The 13,484-nt window shown below is 53.8% G+C and overlaps 1 protein-coding gene and 1 long non-coding RNA gene across 2 annotated transcripts in view; both read left to right on the forward strand.

Moving 5' to 3' along the window:
- Nucleotides 1–322, forward strand: part of LOC139764892 (uncharacterized) — a 68,060-nt gene extending 67,738 nt beyond the window's left edge. Inside the window, exon 5 of the mRNA XM_071691953.1 lies at nt 210–322. Coding sequence (XP_071548054.1) covers nt 210–322 — 113 coding nt within the window. The remainder of the gene's footprint in view (nt 1–209) is intronic.
- A 10,065-nt stretch (nt 323–10,387) lies between these two features.
- LOC139764595 (uncharacterized) overlaps nt 10,388–13,484 on the forward strand; it is a 3,559-nt gene continuing 462 nt past the window's right edge. The window contains exons 1-3 of the long non-coding RNA XR_011716419.1: nt 10,388–10,531; nt 11,563–11,630; nt 12,930–13,484. The exon at nt 12,930–13,484 is cut by the window's right edge and continues 462 nt beyond it. This is a non-coding gene — a long non-coding RNA (uncharacterized lncRNA). The remainder of the gene's footprint in view (nt 10,532–11,562; nt 11,631–12,929) is intronic.

The following is a 13,484-nucleotide window of genomic DNA, read 5'->3' on the forward strand; positions in this document are numbered from 1 at the left end:
CTCTTATTCACATTTATTATTATCATTATTACTATTATCATTATTATCATTATTATAGCTACTATCATTCCACGCTTCCGCGCCAGAACAAGAGTCTGTGTTCATTTCCAAACCCTAAAGTTAGCTGGCTTGAGATATGTTTCCCAGCTCAGCGAGCTTCCTAACCTTCTGTTCTCTATACTCCTAACTGGAAGCCGTGACGCCCTTAGGCTCAGGTCCTCACTCAGGAGACTCCAACGTACACCATAGGGTATGGTTGAACTTCGCCACCACACTGATGGTGGTGAAGTTGAAGCCCTCTCACGGTCTCCATTCTCGGTAATCTGGAACAGATTATCAACCATTCCAGAGCTTCACATCAAGACTACTGGAGTTGTTATCCCCTCACCTGTGGTCCACCTCGCCATGGCTAATAACCTCGCTTTCATCTGGATCACTTGCCCACCCCCGCACCTCCGTCTGTGGCTGGCCAATCGGAAAAGTCAATACTGGTTCTATAATGGCGTTCTGACCGGCTTAATTGACGTAAACTCTTTCTCAATTTTCTTAGGAAGGATTGTTGCTTCTCCTCAGGTGATGCCTCTGTCTCTACTGAAGGCGTAGCCGCAGAAGTTGTTGTTACGTAAGTGGAGGAACAGAACCCCACATTCTCCAAGTCTAATCTCTTCTTCCAGTTTGAGGTTGCAACATCCCTGTTCTGAGGCCGTTCAAGCGAGGGAATTGGCATGTCGGAACCTGGAAACGCTCTTCCTTCCCCCCACCTCGCACTCATATCTCTTCTTCGTTCGGAATCATCGTAAAATATATGAGCGAGATGAAGCGTTCCCTTGTCCAGAGGGAGTAGGTAGGATACACAAAGACAGCAGAGGAGAGTAGTGGGAGATCTGTTAGAAGCTTTTGTAAGGGTGAAGCATCAGGCTCAACTTTCCAATCTCCGCTCTATTGACTCTCCCACACATTCTGTGCTCTCGTTTCTGGCAAGATGAATCTCCGTAATTGTTGATGAATGAGACTCTTCTTCATCCTCTCCTTTCAGCAGCGGTGTCCTTCAGGGTTCTGATCTGTTTCCCACACTCTTCCTCTTTTCTATCAACGATTTCCGCTCTTCGACAAAGAAGGATATGCATTCATACAACGACGACTCAACACTGCATTCCTCCACTTCTTTCACATCTTCTCTAGCTCGATTTCAACTTCGACTCCCCACAAACTGCCTCTGGAAACTGAGGTTCAAGTAGGATTTCCCATTGGAACAGTCACAAGCTGGCCTAATGTCTTTTAACCACATTTTTTTTTCATTTCTCCTAAAACGCTTTACAACTTTCACATGTTCTTTGACGGTTTTATAATTCCACACAACAAATAAGAAACATAATTGGTATCATTGTAATAAGCAATCTGTATTGGAAACCCCTCATTACGTATATATGACCAAGTGTCCTTTTCTAAACACTTGCTACTACTATTCAAAGGACTGAATCGTCACGACATAGAGTACAGCTCTCACATTTGGAGAGGTTCTAGCTCCATATATTTTCCTGAAAGAGTTAGATCTAAAGCATTCAACTCTCTCAATCTAACCTCAAGAACTTAGCCCACTTGCCCTTTGCAGAAGTGCGCTCTCTTTCCTCCTTCTGTTGATATTACTCCGGTTTCTGCACCCGAGAACTGGCTGCCTGTGTGCCTCCACCATTAGCTAAATCATGTAATACATGGTATGCTACTGCATAACTTGATTACTGTTTGGCCGTTGGAAACTCAAAGGCGGGCAGTTGTGATGTTTGTTTCTTTACCTACGCTAGTAAACTTAAGCCTTCGTCCTATCATGTCTTTCCGAACACGTCCGACCTGCCCTTCGCTAATGGGCAGGTTTTCTGCCTCTCCCAAAACTCTTAGATTCATTTCCGTTTTGTTTCCATACCTCCCGGTGTCTTTAGCTCTCTCTTATTTACCAATAAAAGGCTTTTCCCGTGTCTGCAACCTTCGACATAAAGAGTAGAAGCAACAGATATCTTTTAGGGTAATTTCCTCAATAGCTCAGTAACTCAATTGTCCATTACTTGATCAGGGAAACACTTATAATCCCGTAATCTTCCATGCTAAAGGAAAGAAGAAAATGGAAGCTCTCTATAACTGGACAGAAACCAGAGTCTTCGACCGTTCGTAAACAAACGCCATGCTGGAGAGGTTTGGTCTGCACGGGAGCATCCAGAGAATCCTAAGAAGACATTCTTGTTGTGGGGACGTCTGAACTCGTGTACCCAAGTCGAGGCACAACAGACACACGAGTCTCGACGCGGCAGCTAAGCATAACTTGTGCTGTGATGTAATTACTGGCGGTCATACGTGGCAGTGTAATCTAGGTCGAGACGTAAGTTACAAGGCAAGTGGCCAACAACTTTACCAGGAGTTGAGACAGGTGCGTTAGCAGTGCTGCGGGGATCCAAGACCAGGGGCTGTGGTGGTGCAGCAAGACATTTTTAGGGGGGGGTCTAACAGCAGGTGCTGTGATGGTGCTGCTGCAGGACGCAGGAGCAACAGCGAAAATCCTACAGTGTGACAGTAAGAGGAGGAGGAGGGGCCCGGAAGGATGGCTTCCCACTTTTCTTATATACCCACAAAACAAATCGTGAAGCAAATGATACAATAACTTGAACATTTACGTAAATATCGCCTAGTTCGTGACTTAACCGTAGTTTCATTTACATTTTTTTTGCGTAAATCTGAATTCAGGTGATCATCTATGGAGTTCATATAATCCAGTTGGAAATTCGTAAGTACCCTGAGATGCTGTTCAAATTCACACACCTCTGTACATCTTAACACCATTCTTATCCACACTCTCCATCCCTGGGACCCCATCCATACATCTTAGTACCCCAAGGCCACATGGGCAGCATAATGGTGCCTTTCCACCCTCCTCTGAGACAGATACAGCCCATGAGATTCCTACATCCTGGTATATAGGTCACACACTGGAGACATCGACCCAAACTTGAGAACATCATTAAAACGCCTGACGCCTTCACTGTTGACGTCCCCTCCTGGGACATCGTATATTACTCACGCAGGGACGAACAGCACCACTGATAGCAGGTCTGAAGAAATCCTTGGTAAGTGAAGGAAATGAAGGAATGAATTTATGAAGACGAATGTAAAAAGCTATTCAAGATTACCATGGAGTATGACACTAGCTCTGCCGTTCTGAGCGAAATGACTGGTACCAGCGAACGTGTTAGGGGGAATTCGCGAGACTGAGAATGAAATTCCTTTTATAGATCTGTGGAATGGCCCAGACTGCGACAGAAACCTGTTTGGCAGAGCTGGGAGTCAATCGGAATAGGATGGGAATTGCACGTTTGCTGAGGGTAGTAGATGAACACATCGGGAACTTGTCTAGTCAATCTGGAAGAAACATCTTAATTCTGGGCCAAAATGTGGGTGACCCCAGGCTAGGGGTCGACCTGACTGGCATAAACAACCAGTCAGGTGGTATAGGTCAGGTCACGACCAATTGAAACGAACAGCTTGGGTTTGACATGACTCCTTCACACGACCAGATTAAATCGACTAATAAAGTCTTTTCAGCAAACGTCAGAAGCAATTGTATACGTATACGTCTACCACGAAATACATGACATACCTCCACACTGGGTTTTTGGGGGCCTGACAGCACCCACTGCTGGTTTTTGGGGGCCTGACAGCACCCACTGCTGGTTTTTGGGGGCCTGACAGCACCCACTGCTGGTTTTTGGGGGCCTGACAGCACCCACTGCTGGTTTTTGGGGGCCTGACAGCACCCACTGCTGGTTTTTGGGGGCCTGACAGCACCCACTGCTGGTTTTTGGGGGCCTGACAGCACCCACTGCTGGTTTTTGGGGGCCTGACAGCACCCACTGCTGGTTTTTGGGGGCCTGACAGCACCCACTGCTGGTTTTTGGGGGCCTGACAGCACCCACTGCTGGTTTTTGGGGGCCTGACAGCACCCACTGCTGGTTTTTGGGGGCCTGACAGCACCCACTGCTGGTTTTTGGGGGCCTGACAGCACCCACTGCTGGTTTTTGGGGGCCTGACAGCACCCACTGCTGGTTTTTGGGGGCCTGACAGCACCCACTGCTGGTTTTTGGGGGCCTGACAGCACCCACTGCTGGTTTTTGGGGGCCTGACAGCACCCACTGCTGGTTTTTGGGGGCCTGACAGCACCCACTGCTGGTTTTTGGGGGCCTGACAGCACCCACTGCTGGTTTTTGGGGGCCTGACAGCACCCACTGCTGGTTTTTGGGGGCCTGACAGCACCCACTGCTGGTTTTTGGGGGCCTGACAGCACCCACTGCTGGTTTTTGGGGGCCTGACAGCACCCACTGCTGGTTTTTGGGGGCCTGACAGCACCCACTGCTGGTTTTTGGGGGCCTGACAGCACCCACTGCTGGTTTTTGGGGGCCTGACAGCACCCACTGCTGGTTTTTGGGGGCCTGACAGCACCCACTGCTGGTTTTTGGGGGCCTGACAGCACCCACTGCTGGTTTTTGGGGGCCTGACAGCACCCACTGCTGGTTTTTGGGGGCCTGACAGCACCCACTGCTGGTTTTTGGGGGCCTGACAGCACCCACTGCTGGTTTTTGGGGGCCTGACAGCACCCACTGCTGGTTTTTGGGGGCCTGACAGCACCCACTGCTGGTTTTTGGGGGCCTGACAGCACCCACTGCTGGTTTTTGGGGGCCTGACAGCACCCACTGCTGGTTTTTGGGGGCCTGACAGCACCCACTGCTGGTTTTTGGGGGCCTGACAGCACCCACTGCTGGTTTTTGGGGGCCTGACAGCACCCACTGCTGGTTTTTGGGGGCCTGACAGCACCCACTGCTGGTTTTTGGGGGCCTGACAGCACCCACTGCTGGTTTTTGGGGGCCTGACAGCACCCACTGCTGGTTTTTGGGGGCCTGACAGCACCCACTGCTGGTTTTTGGGGGCCTGACAGCACCCACTGCTGGTTTTTGGGGGCCTGACAGCACCCACTGCTGGTTTTTGGGGGCCTGACAGCACCCACTGCTGGTTTTTGGGGGCCTGACAGCACCCACTGCTGGTTTTTGGGGGCCTGACAGCACCCACTGCTGGTTTTTGGGGGCCTGACAGCACCCACTGCTGGTTTTTGGGGGCCTGACAGCACCCACTGCTGGTTTTTGGGGGCCTGACAGCACCCACTGCTGGTTTTTGGGGGCCTGACAGCACCCACTGCTGGTTTTTGGGGGCCTGACAGCACCCACTGCTGGTTTTTGGGGGCCTGACAGCACCCACTGCTGGTTTTTGGGGGCCTGACAGCACCCACTGCTGGTTTTTGGGGGCCTGACAGCACCCACTGCTGGTTTTTGGGGGCCTGACAGCACCCACTGCTGGTTTTTGGGGGCCTGACAGCACCCACTGCTGGTTTTTGGGGGCCTGACAGCACCCACTGCTGGTTTTTGGGGGCCTGACAGCACCCACTGCTGGTTTTTGGGGGCCTGACAGCACCCACTGCTGGTTTTTGGGGGCCTGACAGCACCCACTGCTGGTTTTTGGGGGCCTGACAGCACCCACTGCTGGTTTTTGGGGGCCTGACAGCACCCACTGCTGGTTTTTGGGGGCCTGACAGCACCCACTGCTGGTTTTTGGGGGCCTGACAGCACCCACTGCTGGTTTTTGGGGGCCTGACAGCACCCACTGCTGGTTTTTGGGGGCCTGACAGCACCCACTGCTGGTTTTTGGGGGCCTGACAGCACCCACTGCTGGTTTTTGGGGGCCTGACAGCACCCACTGCTGGTTTTTGGGGGCCTGACAGCACCCACTGCTGGTTTTTGGGGGCCTGACAGCACCCACTGCTGGTTTTTGGGGGCCTGACAGCACCCACTGCTGGTTTTTGGGGGCCTGACAGCACCCACTGCTGGTTTTTGGGGGCCTGACAGCACCCACTGCTGGTTTTTGGGGGCCTGACAGCACCCACTGCTGGTTTTTGGGGGCCTGACAGCACCCACTGCTGGTTTTTGGGGGCCTGACAGCACCCACTGCTGGTTTTTGGGGGCCTGACAGCACCCACTGCTGGTTTTTGGGGGCCTGACAGCACCCACTGCTGGTTTTTGGGGGCCTGACAGCACCCACTGCTGGTTTTTGGGGGCCTGACAGCACCCACTGCTGGTTTTTGGGGGCCTGACAGCACCCACTGCTGGTTTTTGGGGGCCTGACAGCACCCACTGCTGGTTTTTGGGGGCCTGACAGCACCCACTGCTGGTTTTTGGGGGCCTGACAGCACCCACTGCTGGTTTTTGGGGGCCTGACAGCACCCACTGCTGGTTTTTGGGGGCCTGACAGCACCCACTGCTGGTTTTTGGGGGCCTGACAGCACCCACTGCTGGTTTTTGGGGGCCTGACAGCACCCACTGCTGGTTTTTGGGGGCCTGACAGCACCCACTGCTGGTTTTTGGGGGCCTGACAGCACCCACTGCTGGTTTTTGGGGGCCTGACAGCACCCACTGCTGGTTTTTGGGGGCCTGACAGCACCCACTGCTGGTTTTTGGGGGCCTGACAGCACCCACTGCTGGTTTTTGGGGGCCTGACAGCACCCACTGCTGGTTTTTGGGGGCCTGACAGCACCCACTGCTGGTTTTTGGGGGCCTGACAGCACCCACTGCTGGTTTTTGGGGGCCTGACAGCACCCACTGCTGGTTTTTGGGGGCCTGACAGCACCCACTGCTGGTTTTTGGGGGCCTGACAGCACCCACTGCTGGTTTTTGGGGGCCTGACAGCACCCACTGCTGGTTTTTGGGGGCCTGACAGCACCCACTGCTGGTTTTTGGGGGCCTGACAGCACCCACTGCTGGTTTTTGGGGGCCTGACAGCACCCACTGCTGGTTTTTGGGGGCCTGACAGCACCCACTGCTGGTTTTTGGGGGCCTGACAGCACCCACTGCTGGTTTTTGGGGGCCTGACAGCACCCACTGCTGGTTTTTGGGGGCCTGACAGCACCCACTGCTGGTTTTTGGGGGCCTGACAGCACCCACTGCTGGTTTTTGGGGGCCTGACAGCACCCACTGCTGGTTTTTGGGGGCCTGACAGCACCCACTGCTGGTTTTTGGGGGCCTGACAGCACCCACTGCTGGTTTTTGGGGGCCTGACAGCACCCACTGCTGGTTTTTGGGGGCCTGACAGCACCCACTGCTGGTTTTTGGGGGCCTGACAGCACCCACTGCTGGTTTTTGGGGGCCTGACAGCACCCACTGCTGGTTTTTGGGGGCCTGACAGCACCCACTGCTGGTTTTTGGGGGCCTGACAGCACCCACTGCTGGTTTTTGGGGGCCTGACAGCACCCACTGCTGGTTTTTGGGGGCCTGACAGCACCCACTGCTGGTTTTTGGGGGCCTGACAGCACCCACTGCTGGTTTTTGGGGGCCTGACAGCACCCACTGCTGGTTTTTGGGGGCCTGACAGCACCCACTGCTGGTTTTTGGGGGCCTGACAGCACCCACTGCTGGTTTTTGGGGGCCTGACAGCACCCACTGCTGGTTTTTGGGGGCCTGACAGCACCCACTGCTGGTTTTTGGGGGCCTGACAGCACCCACTGCTGGTTTTTGGGGGCCTGACAGCACCCACTGCTGGTTTTTGGGGGCCTGACAGCACCCACTGCTGGTTTTTGGGGGCCTGACAGCACCCACTGCTGGTTTTTGGGGGCCTGACAGCACCCACTGCTGGTTTTTGGGGGCCTGACAGCACCCACTGCTGGTTTTTGGGGGCCTGACAGCACCCACTGCTGGTTTTTGGGGGCCTGACAGCACCCACTGCTGGTTTTTGGGGGCCTGACAGCACCCACTGCTGGTTTTTGGGGGCCTGACAGCACCCACTGCTGGTTTTTGGGGGCCTGACAGCACCCACTGCTGGTTTTTGGGGGCCTGACAGCACCCACTGCTGGTTTTTGGGGGCCTGACAGCACCCACTGCTGGTTTTTGGGGGCCTGACAGCACCCACTGCTGGTTTTTGGGGGCCTGACAGCACCCACTGCTGGTTTTTGGGGGCCTGACAGCACCCACTGCTGGTTTTTGGGGGCCTGACAGCACCCACTGCTGGTTTTTGGGGGCCTGACAGCACCCACTGCTGGTTTTTGGGGGCCTGACAGCACCCACTGCTGGTTTTTGGGGGCCTGACAGCACCCACTGCTGGTTTTTGGGGGCCTGACAGCACCCACTGCTGGTTTTTGGGGGCCTGACAGCACCCACTGCTGGTTTTTGGGGGCCTGACAGCACCCACTGCTGGTTTTTGGGGGCCTGACAGCACCCACTGCTGGTTTTTGGGGGCCTGACAGCACCCACTGCTGGTTTTTGGGGGCCTGACAGCACCCACTGCTGGTTTTTGGGGGCCTGACAGCACCCACTGCTGGTTTTTGGGGGCCTGACAGCACCCACTGCTGGTTTTTGGGGGCCTGACAGCACCCACTGCTGGTTTTTGGGGGCCTGACAGCACCCACTGCTGGTTTTTGGGGGCCTGACAGCACCCACTGCTGGTTTTTGGGGGCCTGACAGCACCCACTGCTGGTTTTTGGGGGCCTGACAGCACCCACTGCTGGTTTTTGGGGGCCTGACAGCACCCACTGCTGGTTTTTGGGGGCCTGACAGCACCCACTGCTGGTTTTTGGGGGCCTGACAGCACCCACTGCTGGTTTTTGGGGGCCTGACAGCACCCACTGCTGGTTTTTGGGGGCCTGACAGCACCCACTGCTGGTTTTTGGGGGCCTGACAGCACCCACTGCTGGTTTTTGGGGGCCTGACAGCACCCACTGCTGGTTTTTGGGGGCCTGACAGCACCCACTGCTGGTTTTTGGGGGCCTGACAGCACCCACTGCTGGTTTTTGGGGGCCTGACAGCACCCACTGCTGGTTTTTGGGGGCCTGACAGCACCCACTGCTGGTTTTTGGGGGCCTGACAGCACCCACTGCTGGTTTTTGGGGGCCTGACAGCACCCACTGCTGGTTTTTGGGGGCCTGACAGCACCCACTGCTGGTTTTTGGGGGCCTGACAGCACCCACTGCTGGTTTTTGGGGGCCTGACAGCACCCACTGCTGGTTTTTGGGGGCCTGACAGCACCCACTGCTGGTTTTTGGGGGCCTGACAGCACCCACTGCTGGTTTTTGGGGGCCTGACAGCACCCACTGCTGGTTTTTGGGGGCCTGACAGCACCCACTGCTGGTTTTTGGGGGCCTGACAGCACCCACTGCTGGTTTTTGGGGGCCTGACAGCACCCACTGCTGGTTTTTGGGGGCCTGACAGCACCCACTGCTGGTTTTTGGGGGCCTGACAGCACCCACTGCTGGTTTTTGGGGGCCTGACAGCACCCACTGCTGGTTTTTGGGGGCCTGACAGCACCCACTGCTGGTTTTTGGGGGCCTGACAGCACCCACTGCTGGTTTTTGGGGGCCTGACAGCACCCACTGCTGGTTTTTGGGGGCCTGACAGCACCCACTGCTGGTTTTTGGGGGCCTGACAGCACCCACTGCTGGTTTTTGGGGGCCTGACAGCACCCACTGCTGGTTTTTGGGGGCCTGACAGCACCCACTGCTGGTTTTTGGGGGCCTGACAGCACCCACTGCTGGTTTTTGGGGGCCTGACAGCACCCACTGCTGGTTTTTGGGGGCCTGACAGCACCCACTGCTGGTTTTTGGGGGCCTGACAGCACCCACTGCTGGTTTTTGGGGGCCTGACAGCACCCACTGCTGGTTTTTGGGGGCCTGACAGCACCCACTGCTGGTTTTTGGGGGCCTGACAGCACCCACTGCTGGTTTTTGGGGGCCTGACAGCACCCACTGCTGGTTTTTGGGGGCCTGACAGCACCCACTGCTGGTTTTTGGGGGCCTGACAGCACCCACTGCTGGTTTTTGGGGGCCTGACAGCACCCACTGCTGGTTTTTGGGGGCCTGACAGCACCCACTGCTGGTTTTTGGGGGCCTGACAGCACCCACTGCTGGTTTTTGGGGGCCTGACAGCACCCACTGCTGGTTTTTGGGGGCCTGACAGCACCCACTGCTGGTTTTTGGGGGCCTGACAGCACCCACTGCTGGTTTTTGGGGGCCTGACAGCACCCACTGCTGGTTTTTGGGGGCCTGACAGCACCCACTGCTGGTTTTTGGGGGCCTGACAGCACCCACTGCTGGTTTTTGGGGGCCTGACAGCACCCACTGCTGGTTTTTGGGGGCCTGACAACACCCACTGCTGTTTTTGAGGTGGGGAGCCTGACAGCACCCACTGCTGGTTTTTGGGGGCCTGACAGCACCCACTGCTGGTTTTTGGGGGCCTGACAGCACCTACTGGGGGGGGGAGGGAGGGTTGGAACTGACAACACCCACTGAGAATGGGCCTCAAGCACAGACACTATCATAATCAATTACGTTTACAGGAGAGGAGTCAGCAGCTGTACACACTGCCAGCTCGGTCAGCGTTGGCAGCAGTGGAGCTACAGTGTGCTGGTGTCTGCTACTGCTGGCACTACTGTGTGGGGGCGATCCCCCTGGCCCACCGTGGTGAGTACCTCCCCCTCCTCCCTCCCTCTCCCCCTTCCCTTACATCACCTTCCCCTTTCCTTATATCCCCCTCCCTCTCTCCCCTTCCCTTATATCCCCCTCCCTCTTCCCTTCACTTATATCCCCCCCTCTCTCCCTTCACTTATATCCCCTTCCCCCTCTTCCCCTTCCCTTATATCCCCCTCCCTCTCTCCCCTTCACTTATATCCCCTCCCCCTCTCCCCTTCCCTTATATCCCCCTCCCCCTCTCCCCTTCCCTTATATCCCCCTCCCCCTCTCCCCTTCCTTTACATCCCCCTCCCCTTCTCCCCTTCTCTTATATCCCCCTCCCCCCTCTCCCCTTCCCTTATATACCCCCTCTCCCCTTCCCTTATATCCCCTCACCCTCTCCCCTTCCCTTATATCCCCCTCCCCTTCTCCCCTTCCCTTATATCCCCCTCCCCTTCTCCCGTTTCCTTATACCTACTACCCCCTCTCCCCTTCCCTTATACACCCCTCCCCCTCTCCCCTTCCCTTTTATACCTCCTCATCCTCTCCCCTTCCCTTATACCCCCTGCCCCTCTCCCGTTCCCTTATACCCACTACCCCCTCTCCCCTTCCCTTATATCCCCCTCCTCCTCTCCCTTCCCATATTCCACCCCTTTCTCCCTCCCTCTCTCCTCTCTCCCACTAACGCCATCCATGTATGCGTCGCAATATTCATGACCCGTTGCACCAATAAGACCCACTGGTATCAATTAATTCCTCCTCCTCCTCTCCCCCCCCAGAAAAAACTCCCCCCCCCCATTAATTAATGACTCCCCCTTCCCCCTTCCCCCCCTACCACGCCCCCTACAGAAAAAAAAATATATATATACATTTTGAAACTTTATTAATTTGGTCGGTTGCGAAATATTTTTTTTTTTTTAGGAAATTTATCGTCTACTTAAAAAAAAAAGAGAGAGAAAAACAAACAAACTAACGTACCTCTGTGTGTGCTGCCCTCCATAGGGGGATAAAACCTTCATTATTTTTTTTTTTTTTTTTTACAGGACGTGGTGGTGGTGGTGGTGGTGGGCGCTACGTGGTGCTCCTGGGAAATCAGGATGGTCCCACACAGGTGAGGCCATGGTCCAGGTACTCACAGAGGACCTGAATGTTATATATATGATGATGGCGTTGTTTACTGGAGGGCAGTAATGATATTTTTAAAATCATCCTAAATCCTTAACTTATATAAATGGAGCCGAGATGCTATTCCTGAAGGTCTATTTTCTTCTTTCTTTTAAACTATTTGCCATTTCCCGCGTTAGCGAGGTAGCGTTAAGAACAGAGGACTGGGCCTTTTTTGGAATATCCTCACCTGGCCCCCTCTGTTCCTTCTTTTGGAAAAAAAAAAAAAAAAAAAAAAAAAAAATATATATATATATATATATATATATATATATATATATATATATATATATATATATATATATATATATATATATATATATATATATATATGTTACAACAGTAGTGGCAGATTCGAGTGAGAAACTGAAGATGATAACTGAGTTTGAAAAAGTGTGAGAAAGGAGGAAGATGAGAGTAAATGTAAGTCAAAGCAAAGTGATTAAGTTTAGCAGGGTCGAGGGACATGTTAGTTGGATGTATCTATGAATGAAGAAAAATTGAAGGAAGTAAAGTGTTCTAGATACCTGGGAGTAGACATGACAGCGAAAGGAACCATGGAAGCGGAAGTGAGTCATGGGGTGGGTGAGGGGGCGAAGATTCTGGGAACACTGAAGAATGTGTGGAAAGAAAAATTGTTTTCTGGAAGGGCAAAATGGATAAATGGATGTAAATCTTGGGTAGATGGAGGGTGGATGTGGTGGAAATAGAATGTTTGAAGACAATATGTGGTGTGAGGTGGTTTGATTGAGTCGATGATGAAAGGGTGAGAGAGATGTGATAATAAAAAAGTCGTTGAGTGATGGGAAGAGAGTGTGCTGAAATGGTTTGGACAGATGAAAAGACTGAGTGAGGAAAGGTTGGACATAGAGGAAATATGTGTCAGAGGTGGAGGGAACAAGGAGAACGGGAAGACCAAATTGGAGATGGAAGGATGGAGCGAAAAAGAATTTGAGCGATCGGGGCCTGAACAAGCAGGAGGTTAGAAAGCTTGTACGGGACAGAGTGAACTGGAACGATATGGTATACAAGGGTGGACGAACTGTCACTGGACTGACCAAGGAATGTGAAGAAGCCGGGTAAACCATGGAAAGGTCTGTGGGGCCTGGATGTGGACAGGGAGCTGTGGTTTCGGTGCATTACACCTAACAGCTAGAGAATGGATGTGAGCGGATGCAGCAGCCTTTCTTTGCCTGTTCCTTGTGCTACTTCATTAACGCGGGACACATGTTTCCTCCCACCCCAGGAGCGGCGTTGTCGTCGTAGGGCAGCTGGAGCAGGAGGAGGAGGAGGAGGAGGAGGAGTCTTTGAGAAGCGTCCCTCTCCGCTGGGATCCGCCAGCCAACCAAGCCAGCCATCAACACCGGGGCCCTTCGCTACCGCTACCAGCACTCACAACCCTCATCATCCTCACCATTGTGTGCCTTATGACCCATTCTCCCTCACAGCGCCTCCTCAAGATGGTCCTCATCCTCTCAACAATACCTTAGTTCCCTTCCTCGCCCTCCGCCACCCAATCGCCTGCATCTCCTGCTTCCCAGGGCCTCTGGGCCACTCATCTTTTCCCCTCGCTCACTCACACCTGTCGACCACTTTAAGATATATATATCTTCGTCCTGGTTACCTCCCTCCCTTTTTCAGATCGCGCCTCCTTTATATTTCCTTCCCCCAACTGAGCTCCTCTTCGCACTGACGTTCTTTCATCGATGCTGAAGAACAGGGTGACTTTTAGGAACATTCAGTGAAGAACAGGGCGATTTCTAGAAACATTCCGCCGTAAGACTGGAAGAAAAAAAACCCA

The sequence above is a fragment of the Panulirus ornatus genome, chromosome 4 (genome assembly GCF_036320965.1).
Source record: "Panulirus ornatus isolate Po-2019 chromosome 4, ASM3632096v1, whole genome shotgun sequence".
Lineage (NCBI taxonomy): Eukaryota > Metazoa > Arthropoda > Malacostraca > Decapoda > Palinuridae > Panulirus > Panulirus ornatus.